This window comes from Monodelphis domestica, chromosome 2 (genome assembly GCF_027887165.1).
Source record: "Monodelphis domestica isolate mMonDom1 chromosome 2, mMonDom1.pri, whole genome shotgun sequence".
Classification (NCBI taxonomy): domain Eukaryota; kingdom Metazoa; phylum Chordata; class Mammalia; order Didelphimorphia; family Didelphidae; genus Monodelphis; species Monodelphis domestica.
In genome coordinates, this window is record NC_077228.1 from 201,793,485 (window position 1) to 201,819,245 (window position 25,761).

The following is a 25,761-nucleotide window of genomic DNA, read 5'->3' on the forward strand; positions in this document are numbered from 1 at the left end:
CAGTACTCTATCCAGGCCTCTAACTGCCCTTGCACAAAGTTACGCCCCAAGTAAGCATTAGCGATTACTTTTTACACTTGTTAGGAGACTATTGATCCAGAAAAATTAGAGTCTATTCAGCTGCAGTGTCACTGGCCACTGTGAGCAAGAGATGTCTACTAGAGGTGCTACAGTAGTGGAACTGGATATAAAAGGGGAGAACAACGCGTCAGAGATGATTTGGTCTCCTTGCTGTTCCATGAACAAGACACTCCATCCATTGTGGCCCTGGGAAGTCTGACTCTCATCCCTATGTGGAATGTTCTCCCTCCTCCTCTCTTCCTACTGCTCCCCCTGACTTCCTTCAAGTCCCAACTAAAATTTTAGCTTCTATAATCCCAATCCCTCATAATCATAATAGTGCCTTCCCTCTATGCCTTATTTCCTACTTTCCATATATATATGTACCCCGTTTGTAATTCCCCCCCTTGTTTCCTTTATTAGAATATGTGCTCCTTGAGGGAAGAAACTGCCTTTTGTCACAGCATTTAGCAGGTGCATAATCAATGCTGACTCATCAAACCCAAGATTTTTGAACACAAATCAACTAGGTGCCATAAACAGAAATAATGCAGTCAGGAGGAAGACGTGGTTTTTCAGGAAAGACACTAGCTTGGTTTTGAATGTAGAATCTACTGTGGAGGGAGGTGGGACATCCCAGTACAAAGCCACTCATCCTCTAAGCCACAGGTCCCCAAACTTTTTACACACAGGGCCAGTTCACTGTCCATCGGACCATTGGAGGGCCAGACTATAAAAACCTAACCCTAACCCTAACCAGGCAGCAATATACACAGTGCGGAATCCCCTCCCCCAGATCACTGCTCACCGTGCTGATGTCTTCATTGTGCAGCCACATAATCCTTTGTGTGGCACAAGGATTACATCACAAGTAGTAGTGCTGTACATGAGCAAGGCCCCACTTTGTGGCACCACCACATACAGTGCTCTAAGCAGTTGGACATGTAAATAAATATGAAGCTTAGAGGAAAGACCAGGCCTGGAGCTATTGATTTTTATGTATAAAGTAATAGTCACAAGTGTGAGGGTAGCAATATAGTGGGGCAAAGGCAGAACTTTTGGGAATGTCTACTTTAAGGAAATGAGACTAGGTGGGAGCAGTCAGTAATAGAAGGAGTGTGAAAGAGATGATGGAACTAGAAGAAGAAATCATGGTGAGGAACTGGAAGCATTACCAAGTGAAGAGGTAGGGTGGTACCATCATAGTAATATCTGTTGGGTTTTTTTTAAATGTCAAAGAAAATGAAGACATATCCTGAATGTCAGGGTAGTTATAGACAACAGAAATGCAACAAATTTATACTATAGTGTAATATGCGCACTAGTTGATATAAATGAAATGTCTTATGACCATATTGCAGGATGGGCAAATAAAAATGGAAATTTAAAACAGGATGATCAACATTTACCAAATTTAAGGTGTTATTGAAAAATATTTGAGGCAAAATAGTCAATAGAGAGGCAAGTTCCAAATGTAGGCATCTGCAACTAGTTTAAGCTTTTCACAGTAAATTTAAAGCTGAGATTATTTGAATACCTGTATACTCATTTATCTGAAAGACAAATAAGCTGAAGAAATCACCTACAGTATGCCAGTCTCAAAAAGGAATTAAAGCTAAGGGTGGCTGCGTTCCTCATTGTGTGCTATAGTATTCTAAAACCACAACTTATATTACAAATATTATTTAAGTAACTACCAAAATGTTGTACGCAATTTTAAAAACACTTATTGGTACTATTTGTGCCAAAAATACAAGCATAGTCACTGTGATAATGTAATGGTTAAAATTTTAAGATACCACTTAAGAGGACCTTCATGGATCATTAATATAAGAGGCCATGAATAATGTTAGAACCACAGCTCAGGGAAGATCACCAAGACTCATACCCCTAAAATAAGCAACAAGAGTGTATACTTGGCCAGGTGACTCTAAGGTTTCCAAGAGTTATGACGGAAAGGGGGATGTGGTCTTCTACCCCAGAATAAACAATCACCTTGAAATTCCTTCTTCCCTTAGATGGTTGTATTTAGTTGGCTGGATGAAGTCTCACAAGAGTCCCAGAGATGTGTAGACAAAGCAGTGCTTTGGTGGAAACACTGGGCTTGGAGACATGACACCTGGGTTCTAATCCAAACTTAGCTCCAAATCAGCTATGTAGCGCTGGGCTAGTCACATCCCCACTCTGGGCTCATTTCCTCAACAGTAAACTGAAAGGAATGGACTACAAAAATTTCAAGGTCTCTTCCAACTTCTACAGTCTTTTTCATAATAAGGAATAGATCTATATGGACATCTCTTAGTGTCTTGCTTATTGGAACTTCTATTCAGTTTGAGTAAAGAGTTTCTATTGCTTCATCAAGAGAACTGTGGATTCCCATTCTCATTTTGGTCCACTGTCTCCAGATGCCAGAACAGACCCTTTGATCCTGGTTAGACCTCAGCTCTAAAAACCATTGAATCCAAAGCTGATGTTGAAGTTACACTTCCCAGTATATACATTGGGGAAGGTTGTCTCAGGATGTACCAAGTTTAATAATTGTCAGAAAAGTGATCTGAGCTTTCAGGAGCTGTGAAAACCTAAGGCACTGTTGCTGTATCCTTTAGCCAAATTATACAGATTTCATTTTCATGTTTTCCCCTAGAGCTGATCCCTCCCAAACCATTAATCATTTCTGTTGCTTATTCTGAATTCCCTCCAGCCTAAAACTATTTTTTCCCCTGGTGCTGTAGAAATCAGAACCAAACAAAAATCCAGATGCCATTCCCAAAGCAACCATCAAAGTGGGAATGGAAAATGATCATCTTACTAGGATGTGGTTGTTTTGGCTTTGTGGCTTAAAATTTTGAGCTGATGGCATTCAAGTCTCCATTTTCATTTGCTCAATCATACCTTGAACTCAACTCTTCTGCTCTTTTGGCTCATTCTCTGAAATACTATCTGAAATTCTGTGGTCTTGCTTGTTAAATCTCTGTTCCTATGGAGTGCTTTTGCCCTATCCAGAATAACCTATTTGGTCTGTCCCCCTTGAAATCAAGTCAGGGAAAAAACCTTGCAAAACCTTGCAAATACAGACATGAGATCTACAGGATTCACTTGACCATTGGTTCATTTCTTTCTAATGGTCTTCTGGATAATCTAGTCTTAATAATTCAATGAAAATCACAAGGTAAAGAAAATGAAAGTGAAGAGGGACCCACACTAATTAAACAAGATAATTACTTGTGGAAAACACAGTAGGGCTCCAACTGAGAATTGATACTCAACTCTTAAGTTTGAACCAAAGGAATTATGGCAGACGGGTTATGGGATTTTAGCTGTTGTTCTTTTAACAGCAGTTTAAGAGCCAAAACAAAGCAACAGACCCTTTCAAAGTACCGCTGAACTCCCCCTCTGTTTGTTGTTATCCTCGTAAACAGACAAGCTGTTTCTTTTCATCTGCCGAGGCTCACACAAGAAGGAGAGAACCTCCACCCCAGGATCTGTCTAGATAATGAAAGAACACTCAGAACAGCTCAAGCAGCAGCAGCAGCAGCAGCAGCAGCAATCTGGTGGTTACAAGCATTGGTGATTTCATTGATGGCTGCAGTAAGGAGAGCAGAGTCTTTAAAGATACAAAGTGGATTCTCTACCTTTCTTGTTTAAAAAGCCAGTAACTTTATTATTGATAAGGAAACAGGGACTTCTTACCCAAGTTGTTAAAATCAAAAAAGGAGTTGGAGGTCCTGAAGAAAAAAATGGGCAATAGAGGTTTGATCTCCCCAGAAAGAATGGAAATAAATTCTAAGAAGGGCCTGTTAAGGAGGAGGGAACAAAAGGGGCTGATTTTAAATGCTCTATCTGGACCCAAAACCACAGCTCCAAAGGTTCTATGAAACCACTTGCCTGAAATATTGTTTTGATAAATAAGCCATATCCTTGTGGAATTGAAATCTCCAACTGTTCTACTGGCACGGACATCTCTGCAGTGACAGCACATGCCACAGATTGTGGAGTTAACTTGAATTAAATTTCAGATGTGAGGGAGCTGGGGGAGGGGCTGGTGACAGTGGGAGGTTTATGAACAGTATGCTGTGGCTCTGATGTTGTCATAACCAGATGGCTCCAACTGTATCATTTAGAGAAAAACAAACACCACCTAATAATAATAACAATAACAAGAATAGGACACCTATATAGCAGCTTCACCTGAGATGCTTGGATTATATTGATTCCTATGTAAAGCTCAAACTGGAATTTTCACAAACCTTGGATAATCCCAGAAGAAGAAACACATCCTTCGGGAGTCCCAGAATCATGGCCTTCCAGAAGCTACACAAATCCCTGTTTACTTGCCCAAATATCTAATCTTTCAGTGAAGGAATGAGGAATCAAATTCTAAATACAGTTTGTTCACTAAGAACCACCTAAGGAATAACAACATAGCATTGTTCTTGCTTCCCCCAGTGGAAAAATCTCACCTAAGCTCAATTTTTCTACCAAGAATGAAGCTTCCTTAGGCTAATTATGGAGCCTTGGGAGAAATGGACCAGAGTCAGACCACACAGATTCTGGTCCTACCTCTGCCTCTTTAGTAGATCGGGCCCTTCCTTATCTGTAAACCTGGGATAACATCCCTACTCTCCCTACCTCTTGGGAAGATCAAATGAGAAAACACACATGAAAGGACTTTGAGAACCTTACAACACAATACAAATGATTATTCGCTATGCAAGAGATAGTGTGGATAAATGCCAGCTATGTAGCTGGCTTGTCCTTTGTATCAACTTCAAAGGTTGGGGAAACATGAAGTTACAAGTCAGAGAACTTGCAGCCTATTCCTTTACAAAGGTACTGTTAACAAAATGAGGTCAGACTTTAGTTCTGATGGTGTGTGGTAGGAGATTGTGGCAGATTCCAAATCTTGCCCTCGGTTATACTGATTAAAAAGACTATCTATTCAGGATTTTCCTCCTATATACTGTTGGAGAGAGCCTGCCCTAAAATAAGGTTAAGCCTTGACCTGAGCTCAAAAAAAGTTCCACAGGCCAGGGACTGCGAATGCATTTTTTTTGTTTAAGTCCATCTGTGGCTCTATGGTTCACGAGTACCGCTGTGAATGGGGCATAGAAGATGGCCAGATGTGTGCTGGATAACTCGAAGTTTAGCTCTTCTGAGAGCATAATTTACAGAGATACTAACTAGTCAACAAAGCAAGAGGCGCCAACACATGTCAATTCAGTCTGACTGTATGTCACTGTACTCATGTCCATTTGCTTAGTGATTCTGTTTAGTTGCTAGATGAGGTCTTAAGGGAATGTTAGTTCTGTAATTTGGTATGAGAGCAGACACAATTCTTAGGACTTTCAGAAAGGACAGGCTTTGCTACTCCCATTTCTATACTAGGCTCCCATCTTGGCAACCCCAAGGACTAAACCCTAACAGAGTGAAAGTGCAGCACGAAGGTGCAAGGGCAGGGGACTGGCAGGAGTCGGCAGCATGAAAAAAATAATTCTGACCCTATTTTCCATGAAAAGACATTGAATCAATGCTGCTCAGGCATTGAGAATAGAATCACTCTTTTTAAAAGGACATCTGGAAGAGTGGCATTGGCCAGTTGTAGTTTAGGGAGCCAACCAGCTCTGGGAATTCCCTTGAACAGGTGCCTCCAATCTAGGAGGCAGGCCAAAGGAGTGGAATGGGGGGAAAAAAAAGGAAAACCAGGGATACCACACAGTACAAAATAGTAATTATTTATATTTTCAAAAAGAAAAAAAATGACTATTTGGAAGTTCTCCCCAGGGGAGACAGGAAAGGAAAAGAACAGGACTGGCTCCTATGCAGGCGGCAAGTCAGGTACAAAGAACTGAGCATCTCAGGACCAGGAATTTTTCATGCAGTATTAGTGAACAACTAACACTGCATATTAGTGTTTTTAGTGGGGTTTTTTTCCACGCAGTGTTAGCGAACAACACTGCGTATTAGTGTTTTTAGTGTTTTATTCCACGCAGTGTTAGTGAACAATTAACACCGTGCGTTAGTTTTTTCAGTGTTTTTTTCCCACGCAGTGTTAGTGAACAACTAACAATGTGTTAGTGTTTTTTTTTTCCCACCCTTTTGAAAAAAAAGGGGATGGGGAGAAAGAGGAGAGAGAAGTAAAATGAGAGAAAAATGCCATTTTCCACAATATCTAAAAACAGAGAAGCACAGTTCTTGTCAAGAAAGTACAAGATTGGGATGAAGGTTTGTTTTTTCCCAGTTCTTCAAAACCAATAAAGATTCTTTGCAAAGGGCGCCACGTCCGAGTTCTTGTCTCCCAGACCAGAGGGCCTCCTCTCCGCCTCTCACCTTCACTTGTTTTTTTCCCCACAGAAAGATAAAGGGTATTTTCCGTTTTTGCAAACAACATATAAGTGCTAATAACAAGAGAGAACTGCTCTTCTGTTGGCTGTACGATGTAAGGCGTTTTTGTAAACGTCCCAGTTTTAGCACAGCTGAAAGGGCTAAAGTTTCTTTCTCTCAACATAAATACTACTGGAATCCTCCAGAAACGGCCTTTTGAGAAATTCCATCAAAAATTCTTTCCTCCTCTTCCTTTGTTCTTCCCCTTCTCTTAAAAACTAAATGTCCTTTTTTGTGTTGTTTTTTTTTTTAGTCCAGACACCTGACGATTTGATCTGTTCTGTGCTGTCAGATGCAGAGATGGGTTAGACCCTAGTACCACCTTCTGGATGTCTTTTGGGATGTCAGCACCTAAACCAAATCCCTGGAGGATCGACTTGTCCAAGCTGAAGGGAACACACAGACAATGCAGCAACAGGGTTTTCGTTAGGATGAACTGCCCCGAGCCCCAGGCCCTCCCCTCCCCCTATTTCCCCTCAAGTTACTTGGTGCTGTTTTTAAAAGTCAGGGTGTCATGGAACAGTCTTTCCCCCCATAATAGAGTAAAAGCTCCACAGACTGAGCTGCCTCTACGTAGTGGTCAAGGACAGCAAACGTGCTGCTGCTTCTGGGAAAAAAATTGGGTCCTGCAATAAGCAGGGGCCTTAGGACTGCTTCAGGCGCTTTCGTGGGGGCCCCAAGAAAGGGCACTGTGCTGAAGCCAGGGAGCGGTATGCCTCGGCCACCAAGTGGGGGTGTGAAACCACCATGGACTTCCATCCAGAGGTCTCCATGACATCTGAAGCATGACTAGAAGAAACACAGACAGACCAGTTAATGATGAAGAGAGAAGGCCAACAAATTATGGAACACATATCTACCTTAGGCTTAATTTTTAATGTCAATACAAAAAGACTCACAAGGTTGCATGTCTAGGTGGTATGGAGTTATGACAACAGCATTTTATGATTTTTCCAGATACATTTTTTTGGCATTTCTCTAAAATTCAGGTTTTTGGACAAGGAAACTAAGACTATTCAGAGGTACCAATGAACTTTACGGGTTAATGAAGTTCATCTGCCAATGTAGTTAAGTCACTTCTGTTAGTTTAAGAAATACTTATTAAAGAAAGTCTAATACATATTTGTTCCACTATTCTATATGAAAAAATGACCTGACCATGAAATACCCTGCCTTCACTGGCTCCTGTGGTAATTTGTCTCAGGCCTGCCATCCTCAGAGCCCTGTTGTGATGAAGATCTATACTTTGTGCTGCTTGTCTTTGTTCATCTTGTCTCTGTCCAGAAACGTCTCTTAGAGTTTGCTCCTTAAAAACACTCAAGAACAGAGATACTGCTGCTCAAAGAAAACTGACATTCTGCTGGCACATCTATGTACCTGATGGCCATAGTTAACTGAGATTATTGGAATAATATTTTCACTTAGGATGATATAGAATAGTTCTGGTGGAATTGACTACTTCCACATTGAAAAGTCTAATCTCCTGGCAAGCTCAACCTCCCCCATCCCCACCTCATAAAACATTAGAATATAAATCTCATTAATTCATAGTATACATTTCCATTCTCAGAAGATCTTCACAATTAGTTTAGTTGGATCCCTATCCTAAAATAAGTAAGAAGTAAAAAAGATTATTTTCTGAGGACACAATGCTCTTTCAGGTCAGAAAGCTACAAATAATTAATATAGTTCCCTTTTAAAATTAAGTCAAAAACTTCAAATCACCAATAGGATCACACCAACAAAGGCAAGACAGTTTTCCAGACTGGCAGGTGAAGAAATGTCTAAAATAGAAAAATCCCTACCTGCTAGCTAAAGGATTGATGAAGTTATCAGTACTTAAGAGTTTCTCATATCAATCCCCCTCTCCCTCCTTTCCCCAGAAAATGACCAAAGATGCCAACTCACTAGTTGATGAAATCCACTGCCTGAGTTTTCAACTGATCTGCACTGTGCAGGTCAGCCAGGATGAGAATCTCTGCTGCATTCTCCACGGACAGGCTACTGCAGAGTGCATCTTCACACATGACCTTTAAACGCTCCAGGGCATACTATGAGACACAAACACCACGATGGTCAGGGCAGTAATAGCTATGGGCAGAATGAACCTTAAGCTGCTTTCTTTGGCAGTACACCCTCCTCCAGGCAAACCTCAGACTCCATTAGACATAGGAATAGGGTTGCACATATTGATGGACCACAAAAAATTCCAGTTAATTTACTTATACCAGATAGGCACATTTTGAGGATCAATTATTTAAAGTTTTAAACGAGGACATTCAAGAAAACTTTTAAGTATGGGGCATACAAAGATTCTTATCTGGAAATTCTAAAATCTACTTGCAGCAAAATAGCAACTATCATGGAAGTCTCTCTACCCAAAATGTATCTTGGGCTCATCCACCCCCATAGGAGTATATTATATTGGTACCTTTTATACAGTTCAGAAGCAATTTCACTCTAAAACTTCTGCTATATACTGTTTTGGAACCAGAGTGAAGTAAAATACGATTTTATTTATTCTACCTTTTTCTTGCCTGAGTACTGTCACTAGTCCAAATTGTTATTCCAAATGGGAAAAATAACCCCATGGTGGCTTTTTACCAGAACCTCTGCCATTAGTGATCTCATTCAAGGTCTTCTTCTGACTAGAAAAAGTTCAATGAAATCCCATTCTGTTGGGGTTACGGTTAAGGTTCACAAATGAAAAAAGCAGCAGAGAACCCCTTCCCATCCTCCCCTTAGCCCCCCAGAACTGGTTTCTAAACTCCCTATTCTCCAAGTAAAAGGTCTAAGTGTTCCTGGGTGTGGGAAGCTGGGTTGTGGCTGGGCACAAAACCCATACTCTATCTGGATGGTTCAATGCAACAGTGTCATTTAGTTCCTAATGTGAGATTATGATTTGACTTTGGGACCTTGTGAGGAAGAAACCAAGCAAGCACAATATAAAATGCAATTCAACAGGATTCCCTGGTGGGTTGTTGTGCCACAGGGGCAAGTAGAGGTTCCTTACAGGATCTGTCTTTGGAGCTTCACAATTCTATGGGGCAACATCCCTTCAGGCAATAAAAATGAGGCCAATTGTATTTTTATGAATTCTGGATGAGGAAGGCAAATCTGTTGGGCACTCTGATCTCCAGGAGCAAAAACAAAAAACCAGAGAGAGGTTTATTGGTTTTTGTGCTCCCCAAGTCTACATTTGTGCCCCTAGGAAAACAGTTTGAGTAAAAGAAGAATGACACCAGATAAGATAGTGGGATGAGATTTCTTCATTCCAAAACTGGAATGGCTTGGGGGTAGGGGTGGGGTCACAGTTCTCTATAGCTATAGGAAGTGTCTTCTTCCCATCCTTCCTCCATATATGTATTATAAGGACCTATACTACGAATAGCTCCGATCCCAACTGCACAATTAGACAAAAGTAGCCATTTTTGTCCCAGAGGGCTAAGTTTTCTTTTTTTTTTTCTCCTTAATTACGCTTCTGAAAAACCTGCCTAATAGTGGTACTTACCCAAGAGATTGAAACTGTGTCTCCTGGGCCTGGCAGATGTGATGTACTTTGTTTTTAGTCTAATTACACATGTTCTCAGGGGCCTGGAAAAGCTCTGAAGAAGCTGGTTTTGCCTCTTGGGCAAACACTAGATGGTTTAGGTCCTTCCATGAATGATTTCTTTTTCTGATTTCTTCAGGATCACAAGAAAACTTAAAAGTAGTATGCTGGGGCAAAATCCAAAAAGTTGGGAACTTCTGAGCAGAACCTCAAAATTCTACCTACCCTTCATCTGCTTCTCTTTCACAAATGGAAGAGGATGCTGGTATTTAATGGCTTTAACTGATTTTTTAATATGTGAACATGTTGTGCTGACAACATCCTGCCTGGGAATACCTGCAGAAGCAGTTCCCCTGTGGGGCTGCAATGGGTCAAAGGCAATATGGTTAACTGGTTGAGAAACTAAAGAAAAAACTAGGGGCACCAAGTTTTAGTCTTGACTTTGCCAGTAGTATGTTGTATAATACTGAACAAGTGAATTAAGTGTCTTGTGCTTTCATATTTCTCTCTGTAAAATGGGATGAGTCAACATATCTCATGAAATGTGGGGAAAAGGAATCTAGTGACTACAAAAACTCAAGTATGAAAAGATAGTCTTTGTTCCTAGCAGGTGAACAACTATTGTATAACTATAGATATAAGTGCCCAACTATTGAAAAATCTTAGAAGAAAACATGAAAAGATGATATAAACTTAAAAACATTTGAAGCAGTCTTTTACTTTTACATCTACACCTGTTATATATCTATATTATCTTTTGTTTTTTTTTAATCCTTACCTTCCATCTTAGAATCAATACTATGTATTGGTTCCAAGGCAGAGGAGCAATAAGGACTAGACAATGGGGTCATCACACAGCTAGAAAGTATCTGAGGCCACATTTGAACTCAGGACCTCCTGTCTCCAGATGCTCTATTTCCTGAGCCACCTAGTTGAGCTCCAATACTTTTCAAACCAACCACAATGTCTAATAAATAGTATTTGCTTATCATCACTGTCTCTTGACAGAATAGAAGCAGCAATGAATTAGGAACCAGGAAGCTTGAATTCTAGTCTTAGATATGCAATGGTCATTTTATAACCTTGGATTAATAGCATATACATACTCTGAGCCCTTAGTTTCTTCATCTATAAAATGAAGGAGATGGACTAAATGGCCTGGGAAATCCCTTCCAGCATAAACATTTTTTGATTCTGTTATTTTTTGGAAAGCAAGTACCCTCAGGCAGGTAGAATAATTTGAGGAACCTACATAGCCTTCCTTATTCCCTTCAAAAGATTTTTTAAATTGAAATTGCAATTTTTCTTTTGGTTTGTATGTGACAACCATCAAACAAGCATTTTCTATTACAAAGAACAAAAAAGAGGACTTGTACATGAAACCACAAATCTCTATTATGTAAGCTTGTGTATTTCTAAAAGATTTTCACAGAAGAAAATATCTCCAGTCTTGTCAAACCAACTCCAATATCAGTATTAAATTTCCTTTGATAAATAAACAATGCTCCCACCCCATAAGGCCCCCCAATTCAATTAAACAAAGTTAACAAACACATCTTATTGATAAATATAAAATCTCCACCTGTAAACAGAAGTCACAGAGTGCTCTCCTCCATCCTCAGGAAGTGCAAAAGGAGGTGGAGGGAGACCATGATGATGAGCAGATCCTAGGAAGGCTCTGAGCCCTTAGGCTGGAGCCATCTTTTCCCTCTGATGAGTTCTGCAGTATCATAGCAGGAAGAGAAGATGCTTTCAACAAAAAAAAATCTCCTTTCTCTACCAACATGGTCTAATACTGCAGTTACATGAGTCTTCCCAGCATACTTCCCTTAAATTCCTCCATTAGCAGAATTATTTTCAAGACAGAAAACACCAAACACTAAGCAAAGAGCCAATCATTTTGTGTCCTCACCAGTCATTTCTCCTGGAATCCTGCTTTCACGAACTACTATGTAGTATCATAGGAGAGGTGAGCTCAAATACCCTGGATTATTTGGCAAATATTTCAGCTAACCATTTAAGAAAATCCTGAAATTCCAACTAAGAAGCAAACTGAAAAAAGGTCATTCTCCATCTTTCCCTCCCCCTTTTAAAGATTTTCCTAGAGAATTAATTTCACTGTATGCCATTGGTTCAGATTAGGGTGCAGATGCTATAGCTCAGTTTGGGAATGGAGATAGAATAGGAAAGGTATTGGGTCATCAAACTGATGCTTCTCTCATAACAGTGAAAAAAAGACATGGCATGGAAATCAGAACACACAGTGAATCTCTAAGATGCTGGCCTCACCTTGTCTGCAGCTGCCAGAAGATCATCAGCCATTTTGTCTAGGTTAGGGGCCTTGCCAGTATAAATGAAGCACATCATTTCCTTAAAAACTTCTGGCTCCACATCATTGATTTCCACCCGGTTCTGCACCCCAAATAGAGAAAGATTTCAACAGAACAATTCATCAGCGACTTTCATTCTTAATTTTAAGTTCCAAGAGAGATTTGTAATAGTAAAGTTCTTGCTAAAAGGATAGTAATAGGTTAGGAAAAATGTTGTACCCTATTTGAATCTAATGCCCCTTCTTCCCTACATGTGTCCCTTAGCACTCTCTGAAAGATAATGAATAGCAAAGCAATTTGTAAAGAGGTTTCCACATAACCTCTAAGAAGGGCCAGATAATTATTTTGTGTGGAGATTTGAACAAATTTTACTATTATACTTCAATGCTTTAAGAACCTATGATTTCATACTAAGGAAATAGGATCTGAGCGATAATATATGTATATAACCCAGTGTCACCTCCAGGAGGGGGGAGGGAAAAGGGCAGAGAAACAATAAGAATCATGCTGTAATCATAGGAAAATTTTTTAATTAATTAATTTTTAAAGAAGAATCTATGATTTATCCAAAATAGGTCAAAAATAATTTGGTTTTGTCCACCCTCCTGGGAGAAGAACATCTTGGTAGTTGGCTGATAATTAGAAGACAGGAACAGAGTCTACCCCTGGGCCCATATTCTAAGTCTTTCCAGCTTCATAGGACCTTGTCCATCAGAGACATAGTCCTGGAAAACACTGAGTTCACCTCACACCAAAATGACTCATGCAAGGTGAACTCTGATGGAGGAATTTTCATATTAAGGTAACTGAAATAGAATTAGGAAGGTAAATCTCTTGTATTTTTAAATCAAACATTAATAGACCCTGGATTATCTATCATCTTATGTCATCCACATTACAGCTCCCCTCTACTAACAAGGATAATTGAAAGGTGATGGCAAGTGATATGAGATTTAGTAACCTATCTAGAAGACACTTCCATATATCATCAGGCACATACCTTTTTGCTCTCTTCCATCTCATGCTCAAACATGGCGCTGAAAACAGGAGAACGGGCTATGGTGAAGTAGAATAGAAACAGAGTTAACTTATAACCGCTGAGATGCTTTGTCCTATGCAGTAATGATAAAACATGCAATCTGCTTCCTGTATTACTGCCAAAGAAAAGGGACTCAGTTACCAAGCAACTCAGCCCCCAAAACTACCAAAGCTGACTCTCAAAAGAAGGTAGATCTGTGTAGTGCAAAAGACCTGGGTTCCAACAAACTTTTGATATGGGGCAACTCATTTAATCTTTCTGAGCCTGTTTCTGTCATAAAATGAAGAGAATGGAGTAGATGATCTTCTAGAATAATATCATCACTATTAACAATTTCTCACTATAACTTCAAGAATTAAAATCTTAATACACAAACATTTGTTAAGTTCTTATTGTGTGCAGGGCATGGTGATAGGCATTAGGAAGATACAAATTACATATAGAACATCTCTATACTCAAAAAGCTTAAAAGTCTAGTACTTTTTCTGTGTCCTGGACCCTTTAGGCAGGTTATGAATGCCTTCTCAGAATAATGTTGTTAAATGCATAAAATACCTAAGATTACAAAGGAAATTAATTATATTGAAATGATGTTATCAGAATGCATTTTTTTAAACCTTCACTTTCTGTCTTATTAACAACTCTAAGACAGATGAACAAGGGTTAGGCAAACAGGGTTAAGTGACTTGTCCAGAGACACAATTATGAAGTGTCTGAAACCACATTTGAACCCAAGTCCTGGATTCAGACTGACTCCATGCCTGGTGCTCTATCCACTGATACCTAGCTACTCCCCAGAATGCATTTTTTAAAAGTTCACAAATTCTAGGTTCAGAACCCATTACAGTAAATTCAAATAACTAATATATCCTTGAATCAGTAACCTGCTTTATGTTTTTAAAAATTTTTTGAATCAAACATTTATTAAACTCCTGCTGTGTGCAAAGCACTATAGATCTAAAAAACTTTTAAAATGTTTTGATATTAAATTAGCTCCTATTCCATGTACTTCTGGAATCTCTCAAAGGCCTAAATAACACTTTCTTCATCTGCATCTCAGAAAGTGGGAGTCTGGTCCATGACAGGGGTATAAATAAGTGGAAGTTCTGGCATTGCCAGCACTATAGAAGAAACTATCATCATTAGAGTGGGAAAGCTACTTAGCCAAGGAAACAATCTGATTCAATTCAACAAGCGTTATTAAATGTATGAGGCACAGGAATTGACTAAGAGTTAAGGATACAAAGACAAAACAAAAGACAGTGTCTGCCATCAACAAACTTCCATCTGGGAGTAGGAAAAAATACAACCATTATATAGATAAGCAAATTTAAAATACTTTGAGAAGGAAGAAACACTAACAATGAGAGGGATCAGGAAAAGCTTTCCTTTCCAGTGGTACCTAAACTGACCTTTTGAAGGAAGTTAAGGAATCTAAGAGGTAGTAGTAGAAGCAAGGAATCTAAGAGGCACCCATGGTAAACATAGATTCCTCAAATTAAGTCATCTTTGATTCATCCTTCTGCTTCACAGCCTATCAAGTCCTATTCTAGTCTGGTCCTTTAATCTCACTCCAATTATCCCTTTTCTACCCAGTCCCTTTATAACTACCTAATGTGTGGGCACTCATTACCTCTTGCCTAGATCATTGTAGCAGACTCCTAAAAGGAATGACCTGATTATCTCCTTATTCCAATCCATTTTGCAAACACTGGCCATAATGAATCTTTGCAAATTCACAAGTCTGATGAGGTCACAGCCCTGCTCAAATGCCTTCAGTGGCTTCACAGTCTGTTTTATAAAGGGAAATTCCTAAACTAACAAATCAGTCCTTTCATTCTAGAAAGCAAATTGAAACTAGGTTCAAAAAGTTATTAATATTAGACCTATCCATATTCCAAGTTGATCAAAGAAAGAGTAGGAAACATGTATGAAAATATTTAGAGTATCTGTTTTTGTAGTAGCCACATATACATAATGGATACCCATTTGTTGAGGAATAGCTAAACAAGTTGTGGTATATGAAGATAAGGGAATATATTACATGCCATAAGAAATGATGAAATGGACAGTTTCAGAGGAAACTGGGAAGACCTCCCTGATTCGATGCAGAGTAACGTGTACACAGAACCAGAAAAACAGTTCACACAATGCCAACATCATCACAGAGAACACCAACTTTAAAAGACTTTATTTAACTTTTATTTATTTATTTATTTATTTGATTTATTTAACTTTGATTAATACAATAGAAAATGAGTCTAGGAGAATGAAGATGAATGAAGCTACCAACCACCCTCCTACCAGAAAGGTGCTAGACTTAAAAATATAGAATGAAATGCAACCAGTATGGGAATTTGTTTCACTGGACCATGTGGGTTTGTTTTGTTTTGAAATTGTTCAATATGGTGAGGTGGGTTTAATACTCCTAAAAACAAATATATAAATCAATATACATAGGAAGGAAGGAAGGAAGGAAGGAAGGAAGGAAGGAAGGAAGGAAGGAAGGAAGGAAGGAAGGAAGGAAGGAAGGAAGGAAGGAAGGAAGGAAGGAAGGAAGGAAGGAAGGAAGGAAGGAAGGAAGGAAGGAAGGAAGGAAGGAAGGAAGGAAGGAAGGAAGGAAGGAAGGAAGGAAGGAAGATAAAAGATCAGAGGCACAGAGAATATCAAAGTTGGAATAAAACTGAGGGACTCTCCAGTACAGCCACTTTATAGTGATTGAATAAAGCCTGTACAGACATTCAGGGACTTGCATAGTGTCGTAAAGTAAATGGTACAAGCTCATCTATTTGCCCTTTCTCAAATAAGTGTACACTGCCCCACTTCTGGGTCTTTCCTCATGACGTTTACTGTTCTTTTCCTGACATGCTGTATCACCACCTAACTTGCCCTTCAAGGCTCAGCTCACATGCCAGGGTTTTTCTGATCCTTGCTTCCAAGCAGCAGAAACAGGTCCTTCTTTCCCATGCACTCTCACAGCACTGTATTTGCACATCTTCCCCATTTTCCCATTCTGCTGTGTTTGTCTGTCTTAATTTTTCCACCCCTACCACCTCATCCCCTCCCCTCCCTTAGCTGCACTATAGCCTATAACTTATTCATCTTTTTCTCTTACCCTCAGCACTTAGCAGTTCCTTGCACACAGCAGACATTCAATAAATGCTTCTTGAAATGGAATTCCAAAAGTTGAAAGGTTAACCTGGCCAACTCTCCAGATCTTACCTTGTAACTAAAGCTTACTCCTGGAATCAATACCAACCTGCTAAGATAGCTTTGTGAGCTTGGAACTCTTGGCCAGCAACACACAAGCAGCAATCTGTGAAGCGAGAATTTTCCCAGAGTCCTCCCAACTCATCTGCCAACCGGCACTCAGGGACTTTCACCATATTCATGGTATTCTGGCCAGAAATGTTGACTGAATCCTGCACCACACTCACCTGTGAAAGGCAGGAAATGTACATCAAAGCTTTTTCTATCAGACAGTTTTCCTTTTTGGGGAAAGAGGAGATATAAAGGTCTTGCCAATTACTTCCCCCAAACTTCTGGACTACAATTAGATGAAAATATGGACTAGTTGTATTCCTATGAAATCAGTCCAACCCCTCCTTTTAAAATCAAATAATTTAAAAAACAAATTTAGCTTCCTTCCCCTTTCTCAGACCAGTGGCTGCTTCTTCTCTTTCCTAACCCAAATTATTCCTAATACCCAGAAACTTATTAGTCTTAGTCAAGACCCTTCCTCTCGTTGGCCTTGTAAAGTACTGCAAAAAAGGTAGAGATGACAGGAAAAAAAAAGCAGCAGCACCCACCTCATTCTGCCTTGAGCAAAATGTCAGGCACCAAGAGTTCCTGCAAAGACTACTGCATGAATCAGATGCCTTGGCAGAATTGAGCCTAATTTCTTAACCTAAAGGCACAATGCCCCCCAAAGATATCCTACTTAATTCAGGGTATAGAACAAGGAAAATAAAATGTGCTATTTTCCATTTATGAAGCTGACATCATAGACTAAAAATCTGTAAGGCAAGTGCTTTGAAGCTGTTTTTTCCATTAAAGGTAAGGTAATGCATTATGCTGAGCCATTACAACTCTCTTGCCTAGTCCCCTATATGTCCAAATGATATGCCCATGCAAAATGGCTGACTGGGATGATATGAAAGCACCTAGCTCATGGCAAAATCAAAATCAGGACCATGGCCTCTGTAATTAACAGCATTCTTTAAACAATTAAGCTAACTGGGCACAGAGAGTAAGGCCAAAATATTTTTCCCAAGGTGGGTCAATGAACATTTGGGAAATCCCTTAGCATACAAAAGACAAGAAATAGGACCATTTCACTGCTGCTTTATAAAAAGAAATGCAAGTTAGTCCAACTATAGTGCCATCTATTGCAAGAAGCCTTTCCCTCCCCCTTAATCTTTGTCCTGTTAATTATCTCCACTTTATTCTGTCTATAGTTGGTCTGTACACAGTAGTCTGCGTGTCATCTCTCCCAAAAGATTGAAAGCAGAGACTGTCTTTTGTCTTTCTTTGTATCCTCAGATCTTAGCTCAGTGCCTGGTGCCTTAAAGGTGCCTTAATAAAATGCCAGTTGACTAACCAACTGACTATAGACACTAATTAATTCTCTTTCGATAGCCAACCTTCAACTTTATCTCCTAAACTATCAAGTAATAAGTTCAATCATCACCATTTAAAGAGATGGGAAAATAGACACTATGAAATGAAGCCACTTGCTAAAAATCACCTGTTTGGATGAAAACAGAATTTGAGGTCTCATTTCTAGTTCCCTACATTTTTTTCTTTTTGGTAAAGCTGGATAAGAAAGACAGCTTAGGGACACCCCAATACCCAACTTGCTTTTAAAAATCAAGATTTAAGTCATCCCTTGAAAACAGTTGTAAACCCAGAGGCAAAATTAATGCTTCATCCAATTCACTCTTAGTCTCTTCTGTGCAGGAGAGGGATATTTACTGTCATGTCTGGAAATTTATTCATTTGTTTTAAACTAGCCATTATGGTCTTGGGCAGTAAGGCAGCCAAGTTGATAAATTATGGATGTGCTTAGCAGCACATTAATCAGAAAAGATTATAGCATTATTTTGATAGCCAGGGGCACAGTAAAATCCACCCCATATAGACTTCCTTCTCGACCTGTGCAAAATCAGAAATATGGTTCAGTTACTTCTTCACATTAACAGTCCTTGTCCTTTGACACTAAATGCCAAAAACTTACACTGCCTGTTTCCAATGATAGTACCAAAACACTGATGATTCAATCCAAGGAATGGATTGAAAAGATCAATTAAACAAAACTTCCACACAGGGAGAAGTGAAGGTAGCCTTGTGGGGCTGAGGACAAAGAGACTAAAGGATTCTTCTGATGCTGCATTATCAGATTAAATTAAATCAGGTTTGATGGCATTTAATAGACTGAGTGAAATAAACAAGGAAGTCGCCATTGATTTTCACATAATCAGGCTTTAGAGTCAAAACTGATATAAGAAGAGCCTAGTAATGATCTAGTCTAGAAACTGGGCCTCCTCACTGGAGCAATCTTTCTTTCATGGCATACATGAAGAACACAGCAGCTTATGTAGTTTTGCTTCCTGCACTGGATTTATTATACAGGTATTTAGAAGGCTACAACTTCTCAGGCTCTCAGATCTGGTACCTTTTCCCAGCACTAAATACACTTAATTAAAAATAATTTTTAAAATGGTATTTAACAAATGAGTCTTCAGAGTCCAAACTTTTAATTTTAAAAGGAATTTTTTATCTTTTCCAATTATACTAAAACAAGGCAACTTGGGGGTAAAGCTTTTTTTCTAAGGCCCATAAAACCAACTATAGAGACTCACTCAGATTTGCTGCTGTAAACCTGACATGACTATGACATTTCTTTCTTATAAATGGTTGCATGAAAACATCTCACTCAGGTTGGGTAAATCTAAATTTAAAGTTGTAAGAGTTAAAAAAAAATACATTTCTCTTTCTAAACAAAATCAGTTTTCATTAAAGAGCATATATATATATATATATATAGTCTGCCACAACAAAAAAAATCTTTTTCTTCAGTTATAGTGACCTTAAAGTTAAACAACAAAGATAAACTTTGTTTAACTTTGTATATTTAAATACAATCAAGTGAAACAAAAACAGGCAAAGCCACTTATTTCAAATTTGGCCAGAATAATCTTGGGCTAAGAAGGTTATGTTATTTTTGAAGCCAGAAAGAATGTTTTAAAAGAGTTTAAAAGCCCTTGGAAATAGACTGATGATCATCTCAACCTTAATCGCAACATTGCAAAGTGGGCACTAAAACATCATATTTCAAAGACACAAACCCAGTAGGTGGAAAATAAGTATCTTTATTGCTGGTAGTTGCTTGTTTTTAACATTAAAAAGCTGGTGTTAGAAGAGAAACTGGTTAACGCAAGCAAAAATATCTAGGCATCAAACCATGTTTTTTCCTGTTTTCTAGGATTCAAAACCAAGGAAAACCAATTGGGGGAATAGCTATAATAATTGAATGAAATATCACTCTGATGAAGGAAACAATTTAATGAACAAAGAGGAGCATGGAGGGGGGGGGGGTCCTACTTGAACTGATAAAAAATGAAGTAGAACCAGCAAGCCCAATATTCATGACTACAGCAATGTCACCATAAAGACAATTGCATTATATACCATGATGAACCACAGAGGGGAACAAAACAGTGAATTGGCACTGGGACTATAAGTATTCAGTATGATTTTGTTTGAGTTTTATATTTAAGAAGGGCCACAAAGATAAATTAAATATGAATATAAATATTATAAATGTTCATTAAATTAAGTGAAAAGAATAGAAGCAATAAAATCATCAAAAGCTGATAGTATAATTACTAAGCTTCCCTCCAAACAAGAGAGATGAGGAGGCACTGTTCTAAGCTTCTTTTGCAGCAGTGACATAACTATGGGCCTGAAACACTACATATAAGGTCATACGTCTCTCAGTTTTGCTCAACTTATTTTTAGCCATCATTATGGGAAATGTAGGTAACATGAAAACAAAATTTAAAAATCAATAAATTTTGTTTTAATTAAAAAAAAATAAAGTGCAAATGCAAAGCATACTTTCTTATTTCTCCTCCCCCTCATTTTCCCAAAGCCAATTACCATTGTCTCTTCCCTCAAACACAGTATAACCTCCACTTCCCTTTCATGGAATGAAATTAATTTATTGTTTTGAATATCAAGTAACAAGTTGAAAAAACTAGGAGGCTATGAGTTCTAATCACAGTTCCACTACACTGATTTTCAGTGTGATATTAAGCAAATTGACTTTTTCTCACCTATAAAAAGAAAAGAACTGAACTCTCACAACCATTGCAAAAAGTGACTTTTAGAATGCTAAATGAATGCTTAAAATAATTAAGTGGACTAGGCCAAGCTAAATGAAGGAAAGCACAGATTAGGGTCACTGTATTTCCTCACACAGAAGGAATCCTTCTTAAAAATTTAATTCTTTAACACTGAAAGTGGACTCTAAATTATACATTTACATGCAAAAACAACAGTCTACTCCCATACCTTAAGATTTTATGATTTATCTAAACATTCAATAAAATAACAACACTACAAATAGCCCAAAATGGACAAACAAAAGTGATCAATTTTCTTAGTCCAAAACCTTGGGATTTCTCTGGTGGATTAGATATGCCAAAGTCACCATAAAGACAACTGCATTATATACCATGATGAACCACAGAGGGGAACAAAACAAGTGAACTGGCACTGGGACCATAAGTATTCAGTATGAATTTGTATAAGTCTTATATTTAAGAAGGGCCACAAGGATAAATTAAATATGAGTATAAATATTATGAATGTTAATTAAAATTCCATGTAAGGTAGAAAATAGCAATGCCAGGCAGCTGGAATTTAAACCAAAGGACAAACACACCCTGAAAAAGTGCTATAAACTTGGATCAAGGGATTCACAGTTAGAAGGGACCTTAAAGATCATCTAGTCCACATCTCATCATCATATAGATGAGATGATCTAGATTTTGTTTTACTTACACCCACACACCCCACACACACCAACACACAAACACAACTGTCTTGTGTCTTGCAATGATGAATGCTATACAGTCCATAGAGAGCTTTGGAACAGGAAACAAGTCTCACTGGGCACAAGTCCAAAAGCAAGAAACAGAGCTCTGCACCTGTGGCCAACTAAGAAGTGTGAGAGGAACATATGGCACACCTGGTTTGATGGGAAGAAACTGATGGCGTCAGCAGAATCCAGCAGACGCTTCCCAGCTCAACATCTTCCAACTCCCAAAGTGTAATCTCGCCTCCCTCCCAAGTTAGCAAGGCAAAGCTAAACTTAACCACGAGGCTTCTCCTCCTGAGGGAATCTGATATGGAAATGTGAGGGCAAAGAGGATTGGAGAACAGCCATGGACTCAAAGACAGAAAAATGGGTGACCACGTGAGGACTTAGGCAAACTGGCTTCCAAATCAAGACTGTCAACAAGGCTACAGCAGCTGGAATGGTTTTAGGGGAAAAAAATGGGAAGAGGTTGAATCTATGGATGGGGCAAGAAACTGCCACTATTCCACTGTGGAATTCTGGAATGCTGCAATAAAGGTTGTACCATTATCTAAAAATGCCAATTAAAAAAAAATGGACTTGACACTTAGAGGATTGTTTTTTTCTTCCCTGAGGAAACAAAAGCTGTAGTGACTTACTTTCATTTCTAGTAGGAATTAAGCTTTTCTACAGTTTCTAGTTGCTCTTGAAACACAGAGCTTCAAAATAGGTAAAGACTATTCTCAGCATAGATTGTTTAGAGTGGATTGTATAACCACACAAATTGAAAGCCTGAGTATGGTTTTTGTTTTTTAAAATAGCATCTAACCTCACACTAAACTACCTGATTGTTCCCCCACTTCCTCCTTCTGGCCGACTGAGTGTGATGTGTGACCAGTTGGACCTATATAGAATTCAAATTTCAAAAATCATCAAATAAAAAGCAACTTCAACATTCTACATTTATACAGTACCTCTCACTATACTGTCTCTTTTCCCCAGCCTAAAAGGAAGAGTGAGTAGCTATCATATGAAACTACATTTTATATAAGCAGCAAGGTATTAAAAACACTTGTTCCCAAAATTTTATATTATAGGACATCAAATTTTCCTTAAGAGACACAGGAAGAACTGTGACATGGAAAATAAAATAGGTACTGCCACTTTGATTTCTTTTGTCCCTATAGATCCTTAGGGGCAGGATTCCCTCCCCTGTTGATCAGATGGGAGCACTAGCTCAGTAACAACAAAAATAATAACAACTAATATTTATACAATGCTTATTCTATTCCAGGCAGTGATATACTAAGGACTTTATATGTTTATAGTTATTAACTCATTTGATCTTCAACAACCAACCATACAAGGTAGGTATACTCTAATTATACCCACTAAGCAGATGAGGAAACTGAGGCAAAGAGATGAAGTGACTTGCCCCCAAGGTCACATAGCTAGTTAGTGTCTGAAGCTAGATTTGAACTGGGGTCCTTCTGATTCCAGGGCCAGATCTTTATCCTCTTCACCAACAGCTATCTGACTCAAGATTGGATCTTTCCACTATACAATTCTCATGAGTAGTTGGGAAGCTGTCTGCACATGTAAGTTGTCATCCTCAAGGTGTCAGAGCAGCTTGGCTCTGCTCACAAAGTGGTTCTCAGACCACTCAGTGGGGAAAGATAAAGCGCTGAAGTCTGAAGTCTAGTCCCTTCCCCACACATTCTCCTAGTTGATGACAGCTGGCATCTTTTAGCACAGGTCTAAGCAGAGGCCTAGAACATCCCTTCTATCAGTACTGCCTCTCACCTTCCCATCTTACAGATGTTCCTAAATAGCATAAACTGTTAAGTGTTCCATTCCTGACTGGAGTTCCCAGGTCCAAAAAAGAAATTGCAAGTAGCTTATTCGATATCTATATAATGTATATATAAATATATATTCCTGAAGTAAGGCTCCCCAGATTTCCAGAAGCAAGAGGGCATTTACTATCAGTGATAACCTTTTGAAAGGAGGCCTAAAAAGGACTTCCATGAAAAGTCTGGGGATACTGAGGCAAAGAATACAGCCCCCACAAAAACCAAGGAAGTCCCTGCTTCTAAATCTTGTAAGAAAGGGAATTTCAGTAGAGAGTTCAGGAGCTTTAAAAATCATGAAGACAGCCTTTAATTGATGCCAGAGTCTAGGCTTTATAAGACTATAGAGCTACAGTACAATTTAGAGATCATCTAATCCAATGTCCTCATTTTATAGATGGGCAAATTGAGGCCCAGAGAGATGAATGACTTGCCCAAGGTCACACAGGTCATAAATAGAAGAACTGAGACTTTAACCCAGATCCTCTCATTCTAAATATAACTTCTGTATGGCATTGCCCTTTAGGGCTTTTGGCTTTTCCTGCTCTCTTTTTTTAAACCCTTACTTTCTGTCTTAATAACAACTCTAAGACAGAAGGACAAGGGCTAGGCAAATAGGGTTAAGTGATTTGCCCAGGGACACATGGCTAGGAAGTGTCTAAGGCCAATGAAAACCCAAATCCTCCTGACTCCAGGCCTGGTGCTCTATCTACTATACCACCTAGCTGCCCCCACACCTCCAGCCCCACTCCTCACCCTGGCTTTCTTTCCTCCCCAGGACAATACAAGTGAATTCACCAGTATTCTAGACAGTTCTAGGAATGGCCAGCTTCACAGCAGCATCAGTAAACTTACCTCACAAAAGAGGGTGAGTTTATCATCAGGTAAGAGACCATTAGCTTCATCCAAAAGAAAATCTCTTCGGATGAACTTCTTGAATCCCCAGTCTTTGCCTTGTACAAACCGGTATGCTCTCTGGCTCTCTACACAAGATATCAAAATAAGGCGATTCACAAATTCAGTCTAAAGTCACAAATGGACAGCAGAGGGAGTGACTATCGGCCAAAGCCCAAAGACAACCCATGAAGAGCATACTTACCCATTGCCTTCGTTTCCTCTCCTTTGGCATTCAGGATGGAGAATTTGAACTTTGCCCTAACTTCACTCTTTGGACAGCTGACCAATAATAGGTATAGAGACAAGTAATCTTTGCTTTCTTCATCTAGCCCTTTTGGATTCACCCGCAAACACCTACCCAGAACAGACAAGATATGAATGAAGTTAAAAGTTAAAATGTGTTCTCATGGCTCTAGCCTCAAGTAGTAATGTGAAACATTCCCTTGAGGACCATAGTTTGCCTATTCATTTTTTCATAAAATAAAGGGGCATTTTAGATTGACCTAATTTTCACTAGATATTTTTTCTTTTCCTTTTTCCATAATCTTCCAAATCACTTATTTAGCCTCTTTTTGTTCCCAGCTAAATATCCTAGTTCTTTTAGTCCAGTCAACCTTTTTCTATCCAAGTTCTCAATCTATGGGAGGGCTACTGGCTAACTACTGGTATATAACCTCAGCTGGTGGTAAGAGTGCCAGTCTTGGAGTTATGAAAATCTAAATTCAAGTCCTGTCTCTGACATCTACTAGCCATGTTACCATGTGGCCAAGTCACTTAATCTCTCAGTGATGGAAAGGGTCATTGGAGGGAGTTTTCCACACCAATGAAATCACAGGTATCATCCCTCATCCCTGCCCCACTCCCACTAAAAAAAAAAAAGATAAAAAGCAGCCCTTAGCTGAGCTCTTGATGCAAAACCAGCAATTCTTTTTATTACCAACAAATTTTCTGAAGAGGCACAGGAAGAACTGTGACATGGAAAAAACAGGTATTGTCACTTTGATCTCTGCTGTCCCCATAATTCCTTAGGAGCAAGGATTCCCTCCCTGTTGATCAGATGGGAGCACTAACTCAGCATATAATAATCAACATTTATACAGTGCTTACTCTGTGCTAGGCGCCATACTAAACACTTTAGTTACTATCTCATTTGATCCTCACAACAACCCTGAGATGTAGGTGCTGTAATTATTCCCATTTAATAGATGAGGAAACTGAGGCAGGCAGAAGTGAAGTGACTTGCCCCAGGGTCCAACAGCTAATAAGGGTTTAAGGCTAGATTTGAACTCAGGTCTTCATGACACCAGGACTGGCTCTCTATCCACTTCATAACCAGCTGCTTCTAACTCAAGATCTTATAGTCACTATACAGTTCTCATGAGTAATTTGGAAACTGTCTACACATAAGCTGTCATTCTTAAGGTGTCATGGCAGCTTGGCACTGCTTAAAGTAGCTCTCAGACCACTCAATGTGGAAAAAAGAAAGCACTAAAGTCTAAGGGCATGTCTCCTCCCAACACACTGTACTAGATGATGACAGCTGGAATCTCTTAGTGCAGGTTCTAAGCACC

At 39.0% G+C, this 25,761-nt stretch overlaps 1 protein-coding gene and 1 long non-coding RNA gene across 8 annotated transcripts in view; one reads left to right on the top strand and one right to left on the bottom strand.

Moving 5' to 3' along the window:
* Positions 1 to 943: 943 nt before the first annotated feature.
* Positions 944 to 5,002, top strand: LOC103099781 (uncharacterized). Its single transcript, XR_462137.3, has 2 exons — positions 944 to 1,246; positions 3,480 to 5,002. It is a non-coding gene; the product is annotated as an uncharacterized LOC103099781 (long non-coding RNA).
* Positions 3,694 to 25,761, bottom strand: part of SPOP (speckle type BTB/POZ protein) — a 74,259-nt gene continuing 52,191 nt past the window's right edge. For all 7 annotated transcript variants that reach the window (XM_007482385.3, XM_007482388.3, XM_056816887.1 and 4 more), the window contains 7 exons: positions 24,393 to 24,544; positions 24,149 to 24,276; positions 16,620 to 16,797; positions 13,322 to 13,377; positions 12,281 to 12,403; positions 8,350 to 8,492; positions 3,694 to 7,230 (listed from right to left, as the gene is read on the bottom strand). In XM_007482385.3, coding sequence (XP_007482447.1) covers positions 7,086 to 7,230; positions 8,350 to 8,492; positions 12,281 to 12,403; positions 13,322 to 13,377; positions 16,620 to 16,797; positions 24,149 to 24,276; positions 24,393 to 24,544 — 925 coding nt within the window. In that variant the 3' untranslated portion in view covers positions 3,694 to 7,085. The remainder of the gene's footprint in view (positions 7,231 to 8,349; positions 8,493 to 12,280; positions 12,404 to 13,321; positions 13,378 to 16,619; positions 16,798 to 24,148; positions 24,277 to 24,392; positions 24,545 to 25,761) is intronic.